The sequence below is a fragment of the Protomyctophum parallelum genome, assembly GCF_964188405.1.
Source record: "Protomyctophum parallelum genome assembly, chromosome: 22".
NCBI lineage: Eukaryota > Metazoa > Chordata > Actinopteri > Myctophiformes > Myctophidae > Protomyctophum > Protomyctophum parallelum.
This window is the reverse complement of record NC_139714.1, coordinates 37,717,770-37,745,534: the sequence shown is the minus strand read 5'-3', so window position 1 is coordinate 37,745,534 and position 27,765 is coordinate 37,717,770. Positions and strand designations below refer to the sequence as shown.

Genomic DNA, 27,765 nt, shown 5'->3' with positions numbered 1-27,765 from the left:
GGTGGCATGTGTTCAACCTTCAGCATGTGAAGTAATCATCATGTGTCTTTGTTGGATTAACTTCCCATATTGGTCACGTTGGCTCACAAGACAACCAAAAGGAAAGTTCAATCATTTTGGACTGAAAAAAAAGGCTTCAAAATCCTAACATTGTTCTGAAAAACCCATGTTTCTGTGTCAGTGGTGCTCAACCTTTTTCATGTCAAGGACCCCCAGAATTCTCTCTATTGGGCCACGCCACGGACCCCCATCTCAAAATATGTAGTTCCAGGGACCCCCCCAGAAGCCAATATTTTAGTTAAAAATGTTCGCTCTGAAATATATATTCAAAGATTTGTGACACATTTTCACGACTTTTCAAAAATAGCAGACCTAGAAGCTCGTAGCTTGTAGGTCTGCTATTTTCCAATAGCTAAAGCATAACATAATGCTTCAAACACCAAATGGGGTTCCCGCCCAAAATGGGGTAAGGTGAAGATCAGAAGCCTATTATCTTCCCTAGTCAAGGATTTGCAAATCAGTAAAAAAAATGAAATATATTAAACATGTATATGTGCGTGTGTGCGCACGCATGCGTGTACAGTACTTGGTCCAATAACAATTACCGTTGAAAAACAGCATTTCAGGTACAGCAGTGATATATCAATGATCTATGTGGTTACAAAATGATTCAGCTTAATGATTAAATGTAGCATTTTAACCCATTCTGACCTGAGATCAGATTCATACGAGGTTTCCGCCGGACACACACTGGTCTGATGAACCCATTCTGACCTGAGATCAGATTCTAAAAATGTCAGTCGCTCTTCGATTTTTCAAAAATAGCAGACCTACAAGCTCGTATCGCGCCACTCGGTGGCGCGATATGAGCTTGTAGATCTGCTATTTTTAAATAGCTAAAGCATAACATGATGCCGACACCAAAATGGGTGCCCGTTCAGAATGGGTTAACCGGTCAATACTGATATGAAATGATTCTCTGAAATTTTGCAGCAGGGTCTATGGTCAAGAGCACTCTGACAAGTCTGTTTTCACCTTCAGGGTAAACAGCTGTAAGACATGAAAAGGGGGGACAGAAATCATGAGAATCCATCAGATGAAAGCAATCAATGGTCTATACTGTACATTCACCTGTAGTTGTTGTTGTGATACTCACTTTGAATTCATGGATGTAGGTGAAGAAGAAACAGACGAAGCTGAAGGCAACGATCCATTCACTGACACTGCTGACTAGATGAGGTACATAGTCCTGCAATGACAGAGAGATGCTATAAGTTAATGTCGAGATGGAAGACATTGTCCTGCGAAGACAGATAAATGCTACTGTATGTTTTTATATATATATATACTGTATATATATATATATATATATAGGACCACAATGGAAACACGTCCCCTCCCAGGACTAATTTGTATTATCCTTTTAGCGTTAATGTCTGAATGTACCACGTGGGACGTGCGGTTTACAATTCTAACTAATAAAGTATTCAATCAAACGCCTAGATGAAAACAGTCCTACAATGATATCTCTATCTATACCAGTGGTCCTCAACAGGCGGACCGCGGTCCACGACCAGACCGCGGCACACGACCAGACCGCGGTCCACCTCTCTGCGGACCCTGGAGAAATGATAGGATAAAGAGAAGAGGCCTGGGCCGTGGCTCAGCGGTCCAGGCACCTTGGCTGGTAATCCAGTCTGGCAGTGTGCCGCGGGCTCGACTCCCGAACCCGACGGCCTTTACTGCATGTCACTCCCCCATCTCTCTCCCCATTTCCTGTCAGCCTACTGTCTGTCCCTCCATAAAAAATAGGCGAAAGCCACAAAAAAACATAAAAAAAAAAGAATAAAGAGAAGAAAAAAAGTCACCGCAACCGCAAGTTGAATTCTCCGTTGTATTCGCTGAATGCCGAGCAATGTCATGGTGACAATGTTGCGCTGACTGGCTCACTAGCAGTGACACATTCACACATTCGGTTGAATGAACAAAATTTGATTTTTGGAGGTGAATAATGAATATTTGTCAACTCTGCCACCCCAGTATTAGCCTCGGAAACCCAGACGTTTTTATTTCCAGGGAGGGAAAAAAAAAGTCTGGGTCTGAGTCCACTTCAATTCGGCATAGAGTAGCGCAAACGTCCATCACTCTCTGCGGATTTCTGATCGTCTGCACCTTTGTTAAATTGACACAGACACGCACACATGTACACACACACACTCCTCTCTCTCTCTGTCGCTCTAATTAATCAGTCTCATGTCGCGCAGCTGTGTGTAGATTCTCCCGGGGGATCCGGCCGGGAGCTGCCTCTGCCATAGAAAGCAGAGGTGGACCCCAGGCTATAGGGGGTCCGTGGTGGAGCTGCCTCTGCCATAGAAAGCATAGGTGGACCCCAGGCTATAGGGGGTCCGTGGTGGAGCTGCCTCTGCCATAGAAAGCATAGGTGGACCCCAGGCTATAGGGGGTCCGTGGTGGAGCTGCCTCTGCCATAGAAAGCATAGGTGGACCCCAGGCTATAGGGGGTCTGTGGTGGAGCTGCCTATGCCATAGAAAGCAGAGGTGGACCCCAGGCTATAGGGGGTCTGTGGTGGAGCTGCCTATGCCATAGAAACATAGGTGGACCCCAGGCTATAGGGGGTCCGTGGTGGAGCTGCCTATGCCATAGAAAGCAGAGGTGGACCCCAGGCTATAGGGGGTCCGTGGTGGAGCTGCCTCTGCCATAGAAAGCAGAGGTGGACCCCAGGCTACCCCAGTATTGGTTGGTTGGGATGGGACCCGGTTTGTATAAGCTTGGTTTGACTGTACTAAACAGGCATAGTTGTTTCTAGGGGAGGGGGGCAGCCCCACCCGATGGGGCCCACGTGGGCAGCGACCCGCAATTTTATTTGCGTGCGCATGAGACTGGACCATGAGACTGGACCATGGTCTTATTCAAAAAGTATTTGTGGACCTTCAGCATTTATAGTTGAGGACCCCTGATCTATACTATAGGCTCGGCTAATAATGGCTACTATAGTACTAACAAATACTTTGTCAATATTGAGCCATCATATTGGTTTTTTTTATTGAGAAGCCTTAACCACTTTTGGTCTTAGCATTATGTTATGCTTTAGCTATTGGAAAATAGCAGATCTACAAGCTCATAGCGTGCCACCGAGTGGCGCGCTACGAGCTTGTAGGTCTGCTATTTTTGAAAAATCGAACGACTGACATAGAAACATAGCTTTTTCAGAAAACTGTCAGGATGTAGAAGACATTTTTAGAATAGAATAATCATACAGTACCTCATCAGTTGGCTTTACTTGAATTATCCCTGGATGCTTGATGAAGAAAACAGCGATGATGGCTGGATCGCCAGTTAAGAGAAACGTTGCTTAACATGGCAATGTTGAACGCAACCATAAAAGCTGAAAATAACTTGTATTTACATGGAATGTGTTATACCCTCTGTGTACTGCTCAGTTTTACACTACAGTACACATTCCTGTCTAGTTCTAAATCTGCAGCCTAATTTCCTATCCATACTCCTATTTTCTATTTTAGAGCCGAATAAAAGTCGGTTCGGCTCTGTAGAGCCTACAATGTGACGTCATTTGAGGTTCGGGGGGGGGGGGGGGGGGGGGGGCGCTCTTCGACGAGCCCTCTTAAGCCCCAATCCCCCGCCGGCGGGGGCAGTGGCTGTCCAGTGTCCACCTCATGAACAGCTCTCAGCGGGTACATGGGGCTGGTCAAGGTCTCAGGTTTTGATTTTACCTCCTGGACCCCCCTGGGGTTTAAGAGGTTTTAAAATGCTACCATCATGTTTTGTTTGTTGGGCATTTCGGCATTGGGAGCATCCCAAAACACACGTACAAAGTTGCATTTTTAACCAATCTGGCCTGTGACCTAAATTAATTTGACACCCCTTGTCTACATTATACTGTACATTGCTGTCATCCCCTGTGAGGAAGTGCACAGTATGGTACGGTTAACTTGGTCCATAGTGTACCAAGGATACCACAGTATGGTACGGTTAACTTGGTCCATAGTGTACTAAGGACACCACAGTATGGTATGGTTAACTTGGTCCATAGTGTACTAAGGACACCACAGTATGGTACGGTTAACTTGGTCCATAGTGTACTAAGGACACCACAGTATGGTACGGTTAACTTGGTCCATAGTGTACTAAGGATACCACAGTATGGTATGGTTAACTTGGTCCATAGTGTACTAAGGATACCACAGTATGGTACGGTTAACTTGGTCCATAGTGTACTAAGGATACCACAGTATGGTATGGTTAACTTGGTCCATAGTGTACTAAGGACACCACAGTATGGTACGGTTAACTTGGTCCATAGTGTACTAAGGACACCACAGTATGGTATGGTTAACTTGGTCCATAGTGTACTAAGGACACCACAGTATGGTACGGTTAACTTGGTCCATAGTGTACTAAGGATACCACAGTATGGTATGGTTAACTTGGTCCATAGTGTACTAAGGACACCACAGTATGGTATGGTTAACTTGGTCCATAGTGTACTAAGGATACCACAGTATGGTATGGTTAACTTGGTCCATAGTGTACTAAGGACACCACAGTATGGTACGGTTAACTTGGTCCATAGTGTACTAAGGACACCACAGTATGGTACGGTTAACTTGGTCCATAGTGTACTAAGGATACCACAGTATGGTATGGTTAACTTGGTCCATAGTGTACTAAGGATACCACAGTATGGTACGGTTAACTTGGTCCATAGTGTACTAAGGACACCACAGTATGGTATGGTTAACTTGGTCCATAGTGTACTAAGGACACCACAGTATGGTACGGTTAACTTGGTCCATAGTGTACTAAGGACACCACAGTATGGTACGGTTAACTTGGTCCATAGTGTACTAAGGACACCACAGTATGGTACGGTTAACTTGGTCCATAGTGTACTAAGGACACCACAGTATGGTATGGTTAACTTGGTCCATAGTGTACTAAGGACACCACAGTATGGTACGGTTAACTTGGTCCATAGTGTACTAAGGACACCACAGTATGGTACGGTTAACTTGGTCCATAGTGTACTAAGGATACCACAGTATGGTATGGTTAACTTGGTCCATAGTGTACTAAGGACACCACAGTATGGTACGGTTAACTTGGTCCATAGTGTACTAAGGACACCACAGTATGGTACGGTTAACTTGGTCCATAGTGTACTAAGGATACCACAGTATGGTACGGTTAACTTGGTCCATAGTGTACTAAGGATACCACAGTATGGTATGGTTAACTTGGTCCATAGTGTACTAAGGATACCACAGTATGGTACGGTTAACTTGGTCCATAGTGTACTAAGGACACCACAGTATGGTATGGTTAACTTGGTCCATAGTGTACTAAGGACACCACAGTATGGTATGGTTAACTTGGTCCATAGTGTACTAAGGACACCACAGTATGGTACGGTTAACTTGGTCCATAGTGTACTAAGGATACCACAGTATGGTATGGTTAACTTGGTCCATAGTGTACTAAGGACACCACAGTATGGTATGGTTAACTTGGTCCATAGTGTACTAAGGATACCACAGTATGGTACGGTTAACTTGGTCCATAGTGTACTAAGGATACCACAGTATGGTACGGTTAACTTGGTCCATAGTGTACTAAGGATACCACAGTATGGTACGGTTAACTTGGTCCATAGTGTACTAAGGACACCACAGTATGGTACGGTTAACTTGGTCCATAGTGTACTAAGGATACCACAGTATGGTATGGTTAACTTGGTCCATAGTGTACTAAGGATACCACAGTATGGTATGGTTAACTTGGTCCATAGTGTACTAAGGATACCACAGTATGGTATGGTTAACTTGGTCCATAGTGTACTAAGGATACCACAGTATGGTACGGTTAACTTGGTCCATAGTGTACTAAGGATACCACAGTATGGTATGGTTAACTTGGTCCATAGTGTACTAAGGATACCACAGTATGGTACGGTTAACTTGGTCCATAGTGTACTAAGGACACCACAGTATGGTACGGTTAACTTGGTCCATAGTGTACTAAGGACACCACAGTATGGTACGGTTAACTTGGTCCATAGTGTACTAAGGATACCACAGTATGGTATGGTTAACTTGGTCCATAGTGTACTAAGGATACCACAGTATGGTACGGTTAACTTGGTCCATAGTGTACTAAGGATACCACAGTATGGTACGGTTAACTTGGTCCATAGTGTACTAAGGATACCACAGTATGGTATGGTTAACTTGGTCCATAGTGTACTAAGGATACCACAGTATGGTACGGTTAACTTGGTCCATAGTGTACTAAGGACACCACAGTATGGTACGGTTAACTTGGTCCATAGTGTACTAAGGACACCACAGTATGGTATGGTTAACTTGGTCCATAGTGTACTAAGGATACCACAGTATGGTACGGTTAACTTGGTCCATAGTGTACTAAGGACACCACAGTATGGTACGGTTAACTTGGTCCATAGTGTACTAAGGATACCACAGTATGGTACGGTTAACTTGGTCCATAGTGTACCAAGGATACCACAGTATGGTACGGTTAACTTGGTCCATAGTGTACTAAGGATACCACAGTATGGTATGGTTAACTTGGTCCATAGTGTACTAAGGATACCACAGTATGGTATGGTTAACTTGGTCCATAGTGTACTAAGGACACCACAGTATGGTATGGTTAACTTGGTCCATAGTGTACTAAGGATACCACAGTATGGTACGGTTAACTTGGTCCATAGTGTACCAAGGATACCACAGTATGGTACGGTTAACTTGGTCCATAGTGTACTAAGGACACCACAGTATGGTACGGTTAACTTGGTCCATAGTGTACTAAGGACACCACAGTATGGTACGGTTAACTTGGTCCATAGTGTACTAAGGATACCACAGTATGGTATGGTTAACTTGGTCCATAGTGTACCAAGGATACCACAGTATGGTACGGTTAACTTGGTCCATAGTGTACTAAGGACACCACAGTATGGTACGGTTAACTTGGTCCATAGTGTACTAAGGACACCACAGTATGGTATGGTTAACTTGGTCCATAGTGTACTAAGGACACCACAGTATGGTACGGTTAACTTGGTCCATAGTGTACTAAGGATACCACAGTATGGTATGGTTAACTTGGTCCATAGTGTACCAAGGATACCACAGTATGGTACGGTTAACTTGGTCCATAGTGTACTAAGGACACCACAGTATGGTACGGTTAACTTGGTCCATAGTGTACTAAGGACACCACAGTATGGTATGGTTAACTTGGTCCATAGTGTACTAAGGATACCACAGTATGGTATGGTTAACTTGGTCCATAGTGTACCAAGGATACCACAGTATGGTACGGTTAACTTGGTCCATAGTGTACTAAGGACACCACAGTATGGTATGGTTAACTTGGTCCATAGTGTACTAAGGATACCACAGTATGGTACGGTTAACTTGGTCCATAGTGTACTAAGGACACCACAGTATGGTATGGTTAACTTGGTCCATAGTGTACTAAGGATACCACAGTATGGTATGGTTAACTTGGTCCATAGTGTACTAAGGATACCACAGTATGGTATGGTTAACTTGGTCCATAGTGTACTAAGGACACCACAGTATGGTACGGTTAACTTGGTCCATAGTGTACTAAGGACACCACAGTATGGTATGGTTAACTTGGTCCATAGTGTACTAAGGATACCACAGTATGGTACGGTTAACTTGGTCCATAGTGTACTAAGGACACCACAGTATGGTACGGTTAACTTGGTCCATAGTGTACTAAGGATACCACAGTATGGTATGGTTAACTTGGTCCATAGTGTACTAAGGATACCACAGTATGGTACGGTTAACTTGGTCCATAGTGTACTAAGGACACCACAGTATGGTATGGTTAACTTGGTCCATAGTGTACTAAGGATACCACAGTATGGTACGGTTAACTTGGTCCATAGTGTACTAAGGACACCACAGTATGGTACGGTTAACTTGGTCCATAGTGTACTAAGGATACCACAGTATGGTATGGTTAACTTGGTCCATAGTGTACTAAGGATACCACAGTATGGTACGGTTAACTTGGTCCATAGTGTACTAAGGAAACCACAGTATGGTACGGTTAACTTGGTCCATAGTGTACTAAGGATACCACAGTATGGTATGGTTAACTTGGTCCATAGTGTACTAAGGATACCACAGTATGGTATGGTTAACTTGGTCCATAGTGTACTAAGGATACCACAGTATGGTACGGTTAACTTGGTCCATAGTGTACTAAGGACACCACAGTATGGTACGGTTAACTTGGTCCATAGTGTACTAAGGATACCACAGTATGGTATGGTTAACTTGGTCCATAGTGTACTAAGGACACCACAGTATGGTACGGTTAACTTGGTCCATAGTGTACTAAGGATACCACAGTATGGTATGGTTAACTTGGTCCATAGTGTACTAAGGACACCACAGTATGGTATGGTTAACTTGGTCCATAGTGTACTAAGGATACCACAGTATGGTATGGTTAACTTGGTCCATAGTGTACTAAGGATACCACAGTATGGTATGGTTAACTTGGTCCATAGTGTACTAAGGATACCACAGTATGGTATGGTTAACTTGGTCCATAGTGTACTAAGGATACCACAGTATGGTACGGTTAACTTGGTCCATAGTGTACTAAGGATACCACAGTATGGTACGGTTAACTTGGTCCATAGTGTACTAAGGATACCACAGTATGGTACGGTTAACTTGGTCCATAGTGTACTAAGGATACCACAGTATGGTATGGTTAACTTGGTCCATAGTGTACTAAGGATACCACAGTATGGTACGGTTAACTTGGTCCATAGTGTACTAAGGATACCACAGTATGGTACGGTTAACTTGGTCCATAGTGTACTAAGGATACCACAGTATGGTACGGTTAACTTGGTCCATAGTGTACTAAGGATACCACAGTATGGTACGGTTAACTTGGTCCATAGTGTACTAAGGACACCACAGTATGGTATGGTTAACTTGGTCCATAGTGTACTAAGGACACCACAGTATGGTATGGTTAACTTGGTCCATAGTGTACTAAGGATACCACAGTATGGTATGGTTAACTTGGTCCATAGTGTACTAAGGATACCACAGTATGGTATGGTTAACTTGGTCCATAGTGTACTAAGGATACCACAGTATGGTACGGTTAACTTGGTCCATAGTGTACTAAGGATACCACAGTATGGTATGGTTAACTTGGTCCATAGTGTACTAAGGATACCACAGTATGGTATGGTTAACTTGGTCCATAGTGTACTAAGGATACCACAGTATGGTACGGTTAACTTGGTCCATAGTGTACTAAGGACACCACAGTATGGTACGGTTAACTTGGTCCATAGTGTACTAAGGACACCACAGTATGGTATGGTTAACTTGGTCCATAGTGTACTAAGGACACCACAGTATGGTACGGTTAACTTGGTCCATAGTGTACTAAGGATACCACAGTATGGTACGGTTAACTTGGTCCATAGTGTACTAAGGACACCACAGTATGGTATGGTTAACTTGGTCCATAGTGTACTAAGGATACCACAGTATGGTACGGTTAACTTGGTCCATAGTGTACTAAGGACACCACAGTATGGTACGGTTAACTTGGTCCATAGTGTACTAAGGACACCACAGTATGGTACGGTTAACTTGGTCCATAGTGTACTAAGGACACCACAGTATGGTACGGTTAACTTGGTCCATAGTGTACTAAGGACACCACAGTATGGTACGGTTAACTTGGTCCATAGTGTACTAAGGACACCACAGTATGGTATGGTTAACTTGGTCCATAGTGTACTAAGGACACCACAGTATGGTACGGTTAACTTGGTCCATAGTGTACTAAGGATACCACAGTATGGTACAGTTAACTTGGTCCATAGTGTACTAAGGACACCACAGTATGGTACGGTTAACTTGGTCCATAGTGTACTAAGGATACCACAGTATGGTACGGTTAACTTGGTCCATAGTGTACTAAGGATACCACAGTATGGTATGGTTAACTTGGTCCATAGTGTACTAAGGATACCACAGTATGGTATGGTTAACTTGGTCCATAGTGTACTAAGGATACCACAGTATGGTACGGTTAACTTGGTCCATAGTGTACTAAGGATACCACAGTATGGTATGGTTAACTTGGTCCATAGTGTACTAAGGACACCACAGTATGGTACGGTTAACTTGGTCCATAGTGTACTAAGGATACCACAGTATGGTACGGTTAACTTGGTCCATAGTGTACTAAGGACACCACAGTATGGTACGGTTAACTTGGTCCATAGTGTACTAAGGATACCACAGTATGGTATGGTTAACTTGGTCCATAGTGTACTAAGGATACCACAGTATGGTATGGTTAACTTGGTCCATAGTGTACTAAGGATACCACAGTATGGTACGGTTAACTTGGTCCATAGTGTACTAAGGATACCACAGTATGGTACGGTTAACTTGGTCCATAGTGTACTAAGGATACCACAGTATGGTATGGTTAACTTGGTCCATAGTGTACTAAGGATACCACAGTATGGTATGGTTAACTTGGTCCATAGTGTACTAAGGATACCACAGTATGGTACGGTTAACTTGGTCCATAGTGTACTAAGGATACCACAGTATGGTACGGTTAACTTGGTCCATAGTGTACTAAGGATACCACAGTATGGTATGGTTAACTTGGTCCATAGTGTACTAAGGATACCACAGTATGGTACGGTTAACTTGGTCCATAGTGTACTAAGGATACCACAGTATGGTACGGTTAACTTGGTCCATAGTGTACTAAGGATACCACAGTATGGTATGGTTAACTTGGTCCATAGTGTACTAAAGACACCACAGTATGGTATGGTTAACTTGGTCCATAGTGTACTAAGGATACCACAGTATGTTACGGTTAACTTGGTCCATAGTGTACTAAGGATACCACAGTATGGTATGGTTAACTTGGTCCATAGTGTACTAAGGATACCACAGTATGGTATGGTTAACTTGGTCCATAGTGTACTAAGGATACCACAGTATGGTATGGTTAACTTGGTCCATAGTGTACTAAGGATACCACAGTATGGTACGGTTAACTTGGTCCATAGTGTACTAAGGATACCACAGTATGGTATGGTTAACTTGGTCCATAGTGTACTAAGGATACCACAGTATGGTATGGTTAACTTGGTCCATAGTGTACTAAGGATACCACAGTATGGTACGGTTAACTTGGTCCATAGTGTACTAAGGATACCACAGTATGGTACGGTTAACTTGGTCCATAGTGTACTAAGGATACCACAGTATGGTACGGTTAACTTGGTCCATAGTGTACTAAGGATACCACAGTATGGTATGGTTAACTTGGTCCATAGTGTACTAAGGACACCACAGTATGGTACGGTTAACTTGGTCCATAGTGTACTAAGGACACCACAGTATGGTATGGTTAACTTGGTCCATAGTGTACTAAGGATACCACAGTATGGTATGGTTAACTTGGTCCATAGTGTACTAAGGATACCACAGTATGGTATGGTTAACTTGGTCCATAGTGTACTAAGGATACCACAGTATGGTATGGTTAACTTGGTCCATAGTGTACTAAGGATACCACAGTATGGTATGGTTAACTTGGTCCATAGTGTACTAAGGATACCACAGTATGGTATGGTTAACTTGGTCCATAGTGTACTAAGGATACCACAGTATGGTACGGTTAACTTGGTCCATAGTGTACTAAGGATACCACAGTATGGTACGGTTAACTTGGTCCATAGTGTACTAAGGACACCACAGTATGGTACGGTTAACTTGGTCCATAGTGTACTAAGGATACCACAGTATGGTATGGTTAACTTGGTCCATAGTGTACTAAGGATACCACAGTATGGTACGGTTAACTTGGTCCATAGTGTACTAAGGACACCACAGTATGGTATGGTTAACTTGGTCCATAGTGTACCAAGGATACCACAGTATGGTACGGTTAACTTGGTCCATAGTGTACTAAGGATACCACAGTATGGTATGGTTAACTTGGTCCATAGTGTACTAAGGACACCACAGTATGGTACGGTTAACTTGGTCCATAGTGTACTAAGGATACCACAGTATGGTATGGTTAACTTGGTCCATAGTGTACTAAGGATACCACAGTATGGTACGGTTAACTTGGTCCATAGTGTACTAAGGATACCACAGTATGGTATGGTTAACTTGGTCCATAGTGTACTAAGGACACCACAGTATGGTATGGTTAACTTGGTCCATAGTGTACTAAGGATACCACAGTATGGTACGGTTAACTTGGTCCATAGTGTACTAAGGACACCACAGTATGGTATGGTTAACTTGGTCCATAGTGTACTAAGGATACCACAGTATGGTATGGTTAACTTGGTCCATAGTGTACTAAGGACACCACAGTATGGTATGGTTAACTTGGTCCATAGTGTACTAAGGATACCACAGTATGGTACGGTTAACTTGGTCCATAGTGTACTAAGGATACCACAGTATGGTACGGTTAACTTGGTCCATAGTGTACTAAGGATACCACAGTATGGTACGGTTAACTTGGTCCATAGTGTACTAAGGATACCACAGTATGGTATGGTTAACTTGGTCCATAGTGTACTAAGGATACCACAGTATGGTATGGTTAACTTGGTCCATAGTGTACTAAGGATACCACAGTATGGTACGGTTAACTTGGTCCATAGTGTACTAAGGACACCACAGTATGGTATGGTTAACTTGGTCCATAGTGTACTAAGGATACCACAGTATGGTACGGTTAACTTGGTCCATAGTGTACTAAGGATACCACAGTATGGTACGGTTAACTTGGTCCATAGTGTACTAAGGACACCACAGTATGGTATGGTTAACTTGGTCCATAGTGTACTAAGGACACCACAGTATGGTATGGTTAACTTGGTCCATAGTGTACTAAGGATACCACAGTATGGTATGGTTAACTTGGTCCATAGTGTACTAAGGATACCACAGTATGGTATGGTTAACTTGGTCCATAGTGTACTAAGGATACCACAGTATGGTACGGTTAACTTGGTCCATAGTGTACTAAGGACACCACAGTATGGTACGGTTAACTTGGTCCATAGTGTACTAAGGACACCACAGTATGGTATGGTTAACTTGGTCCATAGTGTACTAAGGATACCAAGTTGCGTAAAGAAACGTAGTCATCCTGACCTATAGACATGAACACTGAATAAAACGGTGCAAAGTAGGTTACTTAAGCCAATAAACAGTTTTATCTATTTTGGAAGGACAAAACTATGCTCGTTAACTCCTGCAGGGCAGAGCAGAGGTCAAAGAGAGATATCTATTAACACTGATAAAAGTACCTAGCAGGCTTTCATTGCATACCATGTATACAGTAGAGTACAGCAATAATAATAATAATAATAATAATAATAATGTATACAGTAGAGTACAGCAATGCCACTTGTATGTATGAGAACTGAATACATAGCTAGATTAATTCATGAATCAATAGAAAACATATGTATAGTTTAATCAATAGATCAGAACTGTCAATAAAACTGTCTATAAAATCACCAGTGGCATAAATTGTATATAGCCTAGTTTTTGGCTTATCTAATATCTATAGTTATATATATATATAAGTTATAGATAATTAGAAATGTTTCTACACACACCCAAAAAAGAAAAAAAAATCTAACATGAAGCCTGATAACCTCTCATCTAGCCATTGAAACACATTGGGCTGTATTTTGCATGTCTTAAGTACCAGGTCTTATTACTTAACTTAAGGTCAATGCTCTTTGGCCACTCAGAATAGCCAAATGGCATTGATCACGCCTCCAGGTCTTAAGTTAAGTAATAAGACCTGGTACTTAAGACACACAAAATACAGCCCTTTACCTCATAACATGTGCCCCATTGTCATGACCTCCTATGCCACCAAAATGTGGAACGCCCTACCAACAGTCATTAAGACATGTGAATCCCTTGACTCCTTCAAAACCGCTCTCAAAGGGCACCTACGGATGGCTGCAATTCGAAACTGGCCTCTGTAAAATCTGAATCCCCCACCCCCATTTCCCCTCACTGTATAATGTATCTTTTCCCTTTTTTGCTTCCTATATGATGAATTCCTGTTCTGTTCTTTAGCTACATAGAAATGTCTATTTGTATGTCTCTAAATGTTTTGATGAATTGAACAATGTGGACCCTGTTGTAAACAAGTGTAATGCTTAATTGGGTCGTCCACTCACAGTTGACAGTCTTTGTATTGAGTTTGTGCTTAAAATGTACTGTAAATTCTACAAACTGTTAATAAATATTTCAATCAATCAATCAATGACTTGAAGGATACTGGGGAAAAGTGCTAGCAGGGCGATGGAGGCGACGGCGGTGCGTGCGTGACACACTGTGAGGGACGATCCGTAGGGATACGCACAGTATGACATCACAGCCTGGAGGACGGAGTACGCCACCCCAGAGATGAAGAACACCAGGGCCCCGGCATCATGGACGGTGAAGGCACAGTTCAGGATCTTAACGTTTTCCTGAAATTATACGAAAGAAAAACCTTTTTGTTTTTCTTTTTCTTTAACACATTCTGACCTGAGATCAGATTCATGCGAGGTTTCCACTGGACACACCTTGGTCTGACTAACCCATTCTGACCTGAGATCAGATTCTAAAAATGTCAGTCGTTCTTCGATTAAAAAAATAAATAGCAGACCTACAAGCTCGTATCGCGCCACTCGGTGGCGCGATATGAGCTTGTAGATCTGCTATTTTTCAATAGCTAAAGCATAACATGATGCCAACACCAAAATGGGTGCCCGTTCAGAATGGGTTAAGCAGTTTTGACCTGAGATCAGATTCTAAAAATGTCTTCTACATCTTGACAGTTTTCTGAAAAAGCTATGTTTCCGTGTCTGTGGTTCTTCGATTTTTCAAAAATAGCAGACCTACAAGCTCGTAGCGCGCCATCAGCGCTTGTAGGTCTGCTATTTTTGAAAAGCTAAAGCACAGCATGATAACACCAAAAGGGGTTCCCGCCCAAAATGGGTTTTAACCGGCAAATGTAGATTTTTAAACCTGGTTCTTATCGTTCTTATCGTGATGACTCCAATGCAGTTTATGTCTTGATCGAGAGCTCACTCTGAAAAGTTTGAAGCACTCTGAAAATGCTGAAAAAGCCGGTGGGCAGAAATAATATTTCTGCCAAATTGCAAAACCCACAGACATCTCAGAAAAAGCCAAAATAGAGGGTATGCGCATGCGCAGGCAAATCGAGTGGCAAAGTGAGTTTAACATTGTTTAATGTCGTTTAATGCAATTAGATATGACTTTGGTTTATGAATGGGCTGTCAAGGCCAGAAAGTAGTTTTTAGCCACTCCGAAGGCATTCCTGCATAACTGTCACGATGTCAGTGCATACCCTCTATAACAGATTTACAAGGTTGTTGCACAACACTTTTACTGTATTTATTTACAGTATGCTCCTATAGTGAGTACTTTTACTGTATTTATTTACAGTATGCTCCTATAGTGAGTGTAACACTTTTACTGTATTTATTTACAGTATGCTCCTATAGTGAGTACTTTTACTGTATTTATTTACAGTATGCTCCTATAGTGAGTACTTTTACTGTATTTATTTACAGTATGCTCCTATAGTGAGTGCGATGGCCTGGCTTTGAATCTGACCCCCGTCTGCCCTTCCCCCCCCCCTCTCTCTGCCCTTGGTTTTCCTTCTCTCTACTATCTGAAATAAAAAGGCAAAAATGCATCTTAAATTATGAAAAATCCAGCATTTGCACTAAATCACATCATTTTAACGTAGCCTGTCAGAGTAGCCTATACTCCCTGAGCCATTAGAACGTGTTGGCTGTATGACCTAAACATTGTGAACAAACAAAGCGAATCAAATAACTGGCTCTATTTCTGTGTATTTCTTCCAATTTCTACAGTACCTCCAATTTGGGATCAGTTTCTACTAGGAATAATAATAATAACGTGTGAGAAGAGAACATACCTGAAACGTAGCAACGAGACACATTCCCACACAGGAGAGCATTCCGACCCACAGCGCAGCCTTATTGAGCGCTGGATGCACCGCAGCCGTCTGCTCACTCAGTCTGTCCACAAACTTATATCGGCAATACATCGTCATTAGTGCTGCAGGAAAGACACGATGACATACTGTAGTGGTGTAGACCTTTACTGTAAACCTACTGTAGTAGTGTAGACCTTTACTGTAAACCTACTGTAGTAGTGTAGACCTTTACTGTAAACCTACTGTAGTAGTGTAGACCTTTACTGATCACCCTGGGGAAATCACAGTGTTGTAACAGCAACATCAGTAAGCTCTGGATTAACATGCTGCCCCTCCATATTAGATCTGCCGAGTCAATCGGGGCTTTTTAAGCCATTCTGACCTGAGATCAGATTCATACGAGGTTTCCACTCGACACACACTGGTCTGATTAACCCATTCTGACCTGAGATCAGATTTAAAAAATGTCAGTCGCTCTTCGATTTTTCAAAAATAGCAGACCTACAAGCTCATATCGCGCCACTCGGTGGCGCGATATGAGCTTGTAGATCTGCTATTTTTCAATAGCTAAAGCATAACATGATGCTAATACCAAAATGGGTGCCCGGTCAGAATGGGTTAAATCCCTCCTCAAAACTCATCTGTTCTCCCTCTGCCTTTAACTGCACCTGATTTATTGATTACCTGTATATTGATTTCCTGCTCTGTGCTATTGTATGCTCTGTTTTATATTTTATTGTCTCTTTTCATTGTTTTATATTGCTATGCTCTACTGTCTTGTTTTACTCTGTTCAGCACTTTGGTCAGCTTTGGCTGTTGTAAAGGTGCTATACAAATAACGTTTGATTTGATTTGATTTGAAGCTTAAAACACAGGATAGGTAGGTAAGTGTATAGATAAGAATGAGATATAAGTAAAAATAGATAGATTTTAAGACATTGCACATGGTCTGACTGAGTTAATCTATCAATAAATATAAATACACAGTCTATCAACAGTGAATAAGAATACATTGAACATCCATCGCTTATAATATATGAATGGATATACGCACAGATGATCAACAGTGGATGTGAGACTGATACTGTATATACAGTGTGTATATGTAGAAGGACTACAACAGTGGATAACCGGATAAAATGATGTACAGTTTACACTGAATACTATGATTTTAAAGATTTACATAGTTTATCAAGACTGGCCAAGACCAGGGTGTGAAGCTAAATCAGTGACTTCAACCTCAACTGTAGCTCGGATGCAGAAGGCAAATAAAGGAAGGAAACGACAACAAATTAAAACACTGTCACATGGCGGTACTGATATTGTTCTGCTTTCAATTTCATTATTTATAAAAAGGGAAGCAACGTCTTGGAATCCCCCAGGAAGAAGTCACTAATGTTGCTCTGGAGAGGGAAGTCTGGAGCACTCTGGTGGAGAGCTGTTGCCCCCGTGACCAGACTACGGATAAGCGGTTGGAGATGGATGGATGGATAAAAGGGAAGCATGTATAAAATATGTGGAAGTTTAGTTATTCCAACTTTGAGAAAGCAAAACGTCGTGTCTGAGCAACACATAAACATCCGGGGCCGCCCACAATATGTTTTAATGAAGTGCACATACCTGCGAATGCAGTGACGACTGTCATCAAACCAAAGACGCACCTCTCGGGGGGTTTGACGCCTGTATCACTTCAAAATAACAATATGTCACAAGTGGTTAATTTTCACATCTGCTTATTGACTTCACCACACATTGATAATAATAATAATACACACTGATAGTTTGTTATTCTGGGATGTGTTTGCCTTAGTGAGGAGATCCTTATTGTTATTATTATTATTATTATTATCATCCTTTGCCACTCTTATGTTGAGGATTCCATTAACCAATTCCTTCATTACTCTTTTTAACATATTATTCCGTTATTGAGACATCAGCCTATGATTGTACTGAAGTCTGTCTACCCCCCCCCCCCCCACACACACACACACACACACACACACACACACACATACTTAATAATATTATTTAATTGTATTTATGCAGTTGTTTATTTTGAGGATCTCATGCCGACACATATAGGCAGCATCATAATAACAACAACAATAACAATAAAATCTAATCACATAATATATAGTAGGCCTATACTGTAGGCTAGTATATATAGCTGGTACATCTATGAAAGAATGTGAATCAGAGGTAAAGTCATTTAAGGACAAAGCTCTGCAGTTGGATGTCAGCCAAAAGGGTAAAACGAAACCGAACTTTTATTCTTTAGCCTGTTGATTCTGCACTGATTTATAGGAACCAATCCAAAATAAACTAGCAGTATAGGCTATATACATATTCCACTGTTTTCACGTTAACAATAATTAATAATTAAGTTAAGTAGCCGATCATGTAACCCAGCTCGCCAGCTGTCATTTGTGTTAATGCAGTTCCAATCTAAAATTCAATGTGCAGTGCCCTTTAAGCGAACTCTGGTTACACCTACATGCAGTCACACACACACACGCGTGCACACACAGATAATATAAACAATGAACTTTATAGTTAGCCTACCTTATGTATGGAAACAGTACATCGACATGGTGTCCATAAACTGCAATGATGTATGGGATGATGAACGTGCTTGATGACCAGACCACTAGGAAGGCAGGTAGAAAACATGTTCCTTGTCTGAACCACCACATCTCACGTGAAAATGTAAGAAAACGGGCTCTGTTAAAAAAAGTGTGTATTAAACTGACGGAATCAAGTTGATTTAAGGAGCTGCCTTTAAGTCCAGGTCAAAGTGATGATCCATAGATGTAACGGCAGTCTATAAATGTGTCAGTGTGTGAACTGTGTGTAAAGTTTGTAGATCACGTGGCTTTGTTCCTGCCTCTTCCTCTTGTAAAAAAAATATATTGTCTTTCTTTCTTTCTGTCACGAATCCGATCTGGTGGTGGTGTGGTGATGACACAAATACATGTAGACAGCATGGGATGAATCTAGAGTTGCAATAACCCTCCATTGACTCCCTAACTCATCCAATTTGCGTTTGCGATCTGCTTGCTTGTATTAAACGACGTTAAACTCACCAACATTACAGCTGTAGGGAAAGCTTGAATTATCCTCTTTCAATCTGCCGTCATAAAAATCCACCGTAGAGGGCTATAGGCCCTCTCTGGACCAAAGTCCATTTTTGTACACTTTTTTTTCTTGTTTTGTATTATTTGTACGTGTACAGTAGGCTATGTGGCCCATGGTGACATCGATCAATTCTGGATTAAAAGCGTTATAATATGTATTTATAATGTTGTTGTCATGATGACACACACACACACACACACACACACACACACACACACACACACACACACACACACACACACACACACACACACACTATTTATTATATTGAGAAGAAAATTATATTGAATATGAATTATATTACAGAAGAAAATTTACTTTTACAAAATATTCTAATTACTTGAGATGGACCTGTAGAAGTGTCTATTTTGTACGTCTCTAAATGTTTTGTTGAATTGAACAAGGTGGGCATTCTTGTAAACAACTGTAACGCTAGGTGTATGGCTAGGTCCGTGGACCACTGGTGGTCCGTGGAGGTATTGCATGTGGTCCCTGACCATGGATTTAGTCATGTAGGATTTGTTGATTTCCACTTTCCACTAGTTGAGAAACAGAAAAAGGGAGTTAGAATCTCAAGAAGGGGGAAGTGCACCGGATTGTCTGGTTGAGTCATTATTATTAGGACATTTTACCAGTAGTAGGTTGAGAAACAGTGGGATGTGTATACACATGGCATGCATAGCAAGTGTTAACTTACAAAAGCATTAAAGGAGAATTCCATACTAAAAGGCTTTCTTACCTTTCTTTGTAGTTATTACGTCCCCATCAAAGAGGTCCAGGTGTTATTTTGTGCAAAAGCTCCTTATTGGCTATTTCCCCTACCATAAGCCCTAAATGAATTGCATTGCATTGAATGGGAAGTATGGGGTGTTGTGCTAATTCACTTATTTCCATCGAAATAAGTAGTAAACTGTGCCGCTTGGGTTATTATTTACATTATGAAGAGAGGATATATACAAAAAAAATATAATTTTGAGCGATGGAAATAAGCGAATTAGCACAACACCCCATACATCCCATTCAATTCAATGCAATTCATTTAGGGCTTATGGTAGGGGAAATAGCCAATAAGGAGCTTTTGCACAAAATAACACCTGGACCTCTTTGATGGGGACGTAACAACTACAAAGAAAGGTAAGAAAGCCTTTTAGTATGGAATTCTCCTTTAATGTTAGCCCATATCCCCACCCAACACAACAGTGGTCCCCAGGTTGATTCTAAGTCAGGGTGGTGGTCCCTGGTTCACAATCAGTTGAAAACCACTGCTTTATGGTGTCGTTCACTCACAGTTAACAGTCTTTGTATTGAGTTTGTGCTTGAAATGTACTGTAATTCTGCAAACTGTTAATACATACTTCAATCAATCAAAGCCTCTCTCTCTGTAATTACCGACAATCATTTGAGTGAAGTCTGAGAATACTTAATGGCATATTGGAGACAGCTTTGTCTTGATCTGGTTTTCTATTAAGCTAATTATGATCATTAAATATGTAGGGGTGGTGTGAATAGAATAGAACAATGCATGTACTACAATTATGTGTGATTATCATGTGTGACGCTGTGTGTGTGTGTGTGTGTGTGTGTGTGTGTGTGTGTGTGTGTGTGTGTGTGTGTGTGTGTGTGTGTGTGTGTGTGTGTGTGTGTGTGTGTGTGTGTGTGAGATTATCATGTGTGACGCTCCACCTGCCGTTGATGAAAAACAGTCTGAGATGATTCTTCCTTGTGTATGTGTGTGTGTGTGTGTGTGTGTGTGTGTGTGTGTGTGCGTGCACGTGCACGTGTGTGCGTATCATTCTTCACACTGTGCTGAACAGCTCATTACCTCGATTGGGTTTAATGTTCTATATAATCGAGTCAATAACAACCACTTCCTGTCTGCCCTGTGAGGCCCAGTATCTCTTTGTGTGGGTCGATCTCTAGAGAAGAATGTGTCTGATGTGTATCGGAATTCTTAGAGCTTGCCATAGTCATGAAAGACACAGGTAATTATAGACCAATTGCAGCCTTCCAATTAAGGGCGGCCATTTGGATTAGAAGGCAGAAATCGGAGTCGATTTCGCTACCGCGAGTAGCCGAGTAGTGATTTTGCATTAAATAATAAGAGTTACACTGAATACACTGTGGTCATCTCTATGTGTCCAGTCTTAGTGTGGTCATCTCTATGTATCCAGTCTTAGTGTGGTCATCTCTATGTATCCAGTCTTAGTGTGGTCATCTCTATGTGTCCAGTCTTAGTGTGGTCATCTCTATGTATCCAGTCTTAGTGTGGTCATCTCTATGTATCCAGTCTTAGTGTGGTCATCTCTATGTGTCCAGTCTTAGTGTGGTCATCTCTATGTGTCCAGTCTTAGTGTGGTCATCTTTATGTGTCCAGTCTTAGTGTGGTCATCTCTATGTGTCCAGTCTTAGTGTGGTCATCTCTATGTGTCCAGTCTTAGTGTGGTCATCTCTATGTGTCCAGTCTTAGTGTGGTCATCTCTATGTGTCCAGTCTTAGTGTGGTCATCTCTATGTGTCCAGTCTTAGTGTGGTCATCTCTATGTGTCCAGTCTTAGTGTGGTCATCTTTATGTGTCCAGTCTTAGTGTGGTCATCTCTATGTGTCCAGTCTTAGTGTGGTCATCTCTATGTATCCAGTCTTAGTGTGGTCATCTCTATGTGTCCAGTCTTAGTGTGGTCATCTCTATGTATCCAGTCTTAGTGTGGTCATCTCTATGTATCCAGTCTTAGTGTGGTCATCTCTATGTGTCCAGTCTTAGTGTGGTCATCTCTATGTATCCAGTCTTAGTGTGGTCATCTTTATGTGTCCAGTCTTAGTGTGGTCATCTCTGTGTCCAGTCTTAGTGTGGTCATCTCTATGTGTCCAGTCTTAGTGTGGTCATCTCTATGTGTCCAGTCTTAGTGTGGTCATCTCTATGTGTCCAGTCTTAGTGTGGTCATCTCTATGTGTCCAGTCTTAGTGTGGTCATCTCTATGTGTCCAGTCTTAGTGTGGTCATCTCTATGTGTCCAGTCTTAGTGTGGTCATCTCTATGTGTCCAGTCTTAGTGTGGTCATCTCTATGTGTCCAGTCTTAGTGTGGTCATCTCTATGTGTCCAGTCTTAGTGTGGTCATCTCTATGTATCCAGTCTTAGTGTGGTCATCTTTATGTGTCCAGTCTTAGTGTGGTCATCTTTATGTGTCCAGTCTTAGTGTGGTCATCTCTATGTGTCCAGTCTTAGTGTGGTCATCTCTATGTGTCCAGTCTTAGTGTGGTCATCTCTATGTGTCCAGTCTTAGTGTGGTCATCTCTATGTGTCCAGTCTTAGTGTGGTCATCTCTATGTGTCCAGTCTTAGTGTGGTCATCTCTATGTGTCCAGTCTTAGTGTGGTCATCTCTATGTGTCCAGTCTTAGTGTGGTCATCTCTATGTGTCCAGTCTTAGTGTGGTCATCTCTATGTGTCCAGTCTTAGTGTGGTCATCTCTATGTGTCCAGTCTTAGTGTGGTCATCTCTATGTGTCCAGTCTTAGTGTGGTCATCTCTATGTGTCCAGTCTTAGTGTGGTCATCTCTATGTGTCCAGTCTTAGTGTGGTCATCTTTGTATATCCAGTCTTAGTGTGGTCATCTCTATGTGTCCAGTCTTAGTGTGGTCATCTCTATGTGTCCAGTCTTAGTGTGGTCATCTCTATGTGTCCAGTCTTAGTGTGGTCATCTCTATGTGTCCAGTCTTAGTGTGGTCATCTCTATGTGTCCAGTCTTAGTGTGGTCATCTCTATGTGTCCAGTCTTAGTGTGGTCATCTCTATGTGTCCAGTCTTAGTGTGGTCATCTCTATGTGTCCAGTCTTAGTGTGGTCATCTCTATGTGTCCAGTCTTAGTGTGGTCATCTTTGTATATCCAGTCTAGTCTTACACTGTGGTCATCTTTATGTTTCGTCATCATAAAAAAGCTGTTGTTTAGATTAATTGAGTAGCAAAGCAAAGGCCGGTTTTCTTGAGTTTAAATCCTTTCAGCAAAGACCTGGTATTGAAATGTACTTTCCTGTGCCTTTTTTCTGCAAACTGCTAATAAAGTATTCAATCGATCAATCAATAGCTTATGTTTATAAGCGAGCTTCCATTTCATATTTCATATAGGACTGGCTTCCATATATATGAATATATATATACATGCCATGTCATTGCCTTTGAGGAGCGCTCTACACAAACCGTACACACACGTACGCAGACACGCAGAGACGTGGCGCATTTATAGTAGGATGTGTTCATGGCACATACATACTGCCCAGTGCCTGAAAGGTTCATTTATAGTAGGATGTGTTCATGGCACATACATACTGCCCAGTGCCTGAAAGGTTCATTTATAGTAGGATGTGTTCATGGCACATACATACTGCCCAGTGCCTGAAAGGTTTATTTTCCTTAGTCAGGCCTGTGGCAAATGGACAGAGACAGCCAAGAAACAAGCAGGAAAGGGCTGTTTAGGCAGGTTTCTGCCGTCTATGTTGACTCATTCCATCTGCTAATGGACATGTCTGTCCAAGTAGCGCTGTCCATTATGATTAGCCCATTCTGACCGGGCACCCATTTTGGTGTCGGCATCATGTTATGCTTTAGCTATTGAAAAATAGCAGATCTACAAGCTCATATCGCGCCACCGAGTGGCGCGATACGAGCTTGTAGGTCTGCTATTTTTAAAAAATCGAAGACACTTTTAGAATCTGATCTCAGGTCAGAATGGGTTAGATTCCTGATTGTGGCTGTGAATCAAAGTCTGCAGATCTCCACCGGAGGCGATCGGAGCCGACACAGAGAGAACATAATATCCTATAGGTGAGCCAGTATTGATTTTGGCAGCACATTTTGTTTTAGTCATAGTCTCTTGAATAGTTTTCATTTAGTTTTAGTCACATTTTAGTCACCTGGAATGCCTTAGTGTTAGTCTAGTTTTAGTCGACTAAATGTCATGCGATTTTAGTCGACTAAATCTAGTTTGTCGACTAAAATGTGTTTTGGCGGGCCTTGATGCCGTCGTAATGGCAGATTTTACACTTGCTGAAAATAGCGGATCTACAAGCTCTCAACACGTCGTAGATCAGCTATTTTCAGCATGCAACCAAGTGTAAAATGACTTATAGTGGATCTCTTGTCCACTAGTCCCTTCCTAACATTTCAGTCTAGTTTTTATTTGCTGACGAAATTGTCAGTATATTTAGTCTTAGTTTTAGTCATCATAGCTTAGTTTTCATTTAGTTTCCATTTAGTTTTCGTCAGTGAAAAAAAGTAGTCGACGAACATTTTTCGTCTTAGTTTTAGTCGACGAAAACAACAAACCCTCTGCAGAGGGTTTTCAGCAACGTGGCTTCCAGTAAAAACACCAAACCCAAATTCAACTGGACTTATTGATGTATTGATGATTCATCAATTCATCAATGATGTATTGATGAATTACGTCTGACATTCAGTAGGTCAGCGTCTCAAAACATGAAAATGGCAACGAGGCTTTAACCTTTTAGGCTGTCCAGTCTGGACTGAATTGGATTACAATTCTGTGCAGCAAATTCGGTACAAAGGCCTGTTTTAGTGGTTGGTGGAGTGAAGGCCAGACCGACTGGAGTTTAACAGCAAGAAAACAAGGTGACGTAAGTTTACAGGGCGGCGGTGGCTTAGACCTATTCATAGTCTGGATTTTCGGTGGTGAGGTAGACCACCGCTCCGGTGGTGAGGTGACCACTGCTCCGGTGGTGAGGTGACCACCGCTCCGGTGGTGAGGTGACCACCGCTCCGGTGGTGAGGTGACCACCGCTCCGGTGGTGAGGTGACCACCGCTCCGGTGGTGAGGTGACCACCGCTCCGGTGGTGAGGTGACCACCGCTCCGGTGGTGAGGTGACCACTGCTCCGGTGGTGAGGTGACCACTGCTCCGGTGGTGAGGTGACCACCGCTCCGGTGGTGAGGTGACCACTGCTCCGGTGGTGAGGTGACCACTGCTCCGGTGGTGAAATAACGTTGAGCGGTGGTGAGTAGAAACAGAGAGAAGGGCTGGGGCGGTGGCGGTGGCGGTGGTTTGCTCTTCACCGCGGGCTCAGTGACGTCATGTTGTAGTTCGGTGGTCACCTCACCACCGAAAATATTAGACTATGAATGACGCTTTAGATGATATGATATAGTACTTTATTGTCAGTTCACACTGAAATTTGTCTTGCGACACAGCAGCCAAGTATGCAGAAACACATAACAAAACACAAACAGGACAATTTACATACATAAAGACATGAGCAATATCCACCGCTTAGATTATCCTGTGGCTACTACATCTCCTGATTAAGCCTCAAGGTCGATTGGTAGACAAAGGACCTCTTTAGTCTGACCTTATTGTATGCTGGTACACCATATCTCCTTCCTGAAGGTAGCAACCTATATTCTCCATACAACACATGCTTAGTATTAGAGGTGATATTCCTTGCTAACCTTAGGATGCTGTTATCATACGTGGATGTATAAAGTTTCTGAAGTTGTTGTCCAACAATCTTTGAACAAATGTTCAGTTGTTGCAGCAGTTGTGACTTTAGGGCTGCAGACAAACATCCATACCAGGTGGTACTACAGTACTGAAGAACACTCATAATAACAGAAGTGAAAAACAAAAGAAGAATCCGTCTACTAGCACCGAAGGATCTTAGACGGCGAAGGAAGTAGATTCTTTGCTTTGTTTTCTTACACACTGAATCAATCTGATCTTTCCATGACAAAAGATTGTCTATTACTACTCCTAGGTATTTGTACGAACATACCTGGTTGATCGGTTCACCATGAATAGTAATGGGGGATCTGTGTATCTCTGGTGGTGTACCAAAAACAATCTCTTCTGTCTTTTTTGTGTTAATGATGAGAGCGTTGTTATCACTCCATTCAACCACCTTATTTACTCTGTGTTGGTGCAGTCCAGGATCACTGGAACTATCTAGGAGAGAAATCAAAACTGTATCATCTGAGTATTTTAGAATGTATTGGTCTGGTGTGTCAGTGCGACATTCAGACAGGCATTCCTCAATACGACAGCTGTCAGTATAAAGGGTGAAGAGTACAGCTGAGCTCACACAACCCTGGGGAGCACCAACATTAGTAGTTAATGCTGATGAGAGGGTTGTGTTCACTTTCACCCTCTGTACTCTGTTAGTAAGAAAAGAAGCATACCAGTGAATTAAGTATGGATTCAGTTCCAACTGTACCATTTTTGACACTAGTATATCCGACTGTATTGTGTTGAAAGCTGAAGAAAAGTCTAAGAATAGCACTCTCGCATGATTCTTATTTGACTTATCTAGGTGTTTTGTAATTAAGTGGACCAGTGTGACAACCGCATCCTCTGTACCGCAACCCTTTTTGTAGATGAATCTTCTTAGCCCCAAGTGAGGGAACTGATTAGTGGGTAGACAGCAACAGAAGCCCAGGATGGAGGGGAATTAAGGGCAAATGGAGGAAGAGTGCAGGAGAAGAGGAGAGGAAGACATCTGCATCTGCTTGAACACCCACAAGAGCTCTAGATACCGAGGCTGTGAAGGAGAGTGAAGGCGAGTGAGCTCAGCGCTGTTGAATAGTAAGCAGTGTTGTTTTTGGAAGCAAATTTTAGTTTTAGTCATAGTCGCTTGAATAGTATTAATTTAGTTTTAGTCACGTTTTAGCCACCCTTAGATCTCTGTATATGGAGCTGACCTGTTCTGACATTCCATTATGTTGATCTGACCTCATCGAACCCTATGTACACTCAAGACACGCTCCATATATGGCCATGCAGTACAGAAAACAGAATGAATTCCATTATGCTGATCTGACCCCCCCATGCCAAAGCGCCAGCGCTCGCCCAGCAGTCTGCTGTCACCCAGGAGGATGCGTGCGGGCGACCTCGCCCTCAGAGCGTCTTACTGGTTTGTTATACCAGCATCTCTATAAGATCACAACAACCAATCACATCATGACTTTAGAATCGTATTCTAAATTTAATTTGTGCTTAAATTGGGAGGTTGGTTTAACCCATTCTGACCCATTCTGACCCATTCTGGCACCCATTTTGGTGTCGGCATCATGTTATGCTTTAGCTATTTAAAAATAGCAGATCTACAAGCTCATATCGCGCCACCGAGTGGCGCGATACGAGCTTGTAGGTCTGCTATTTTTTGAAAAATCGAAGAACGACTGACATTTTTAGAATCTGATCTCAGGTCAGAATGGGTTAATCAGACCAGTGTGTGTCCAGTGGAAAACTCGTATGAATCTGATCTCAGGTCAGAATGAGAATGGGTCGGTCAAAATCAAAGACAAAGTGAGGGGACCTTGGAGAATGGCACGCACGCAGGTTTCGTGAATTATCATATAGATACTGTAGGTACTGCAGTTTGCAGTGCTGTAATTCTATATTTTAGCATGGAATAAGCAGGTGCGTCCCTCTAATCTATAACCCATTCTGACCGGGCACCCATTCTGGTGTCAGCATCATGTTATGCTTTAGCTA

General features: G+C 42.1%; 1 protein-coding gene across 1 annotated transcript; it reads right to left on the bottom strand.

Annotated features, from left to right (window-relative positions):
• Positions 1-950: 950 nt before the first annotated feature.
• On the bottom strand, positions 951-18,834 carry dram1 (DNA-damage regulated autophagy modulator 1; the record flags this gene model as incomplete). The annotated part of the gene is made up of 7 exons (XM_083757903.1): positions 951-1,050; positions 1,157-1,249; positions 3,282-3,343; positions 14,447-14,639; positions 16,121-16,263; positions 17,762-17,829; positions 18,704-18,834. The coding sequence occupies 7 exons, from the start codon at positions 18,832-18,834 to the stop codon at positions 1,006-1,008; spliced, it is 735 nt and encodes a 244-aa protein (XP_083614029.1). The 3' UTR covers positions 951-1,005.
• Positions 18,835-27,765: the final 8,931 nt, after the last annotated feature.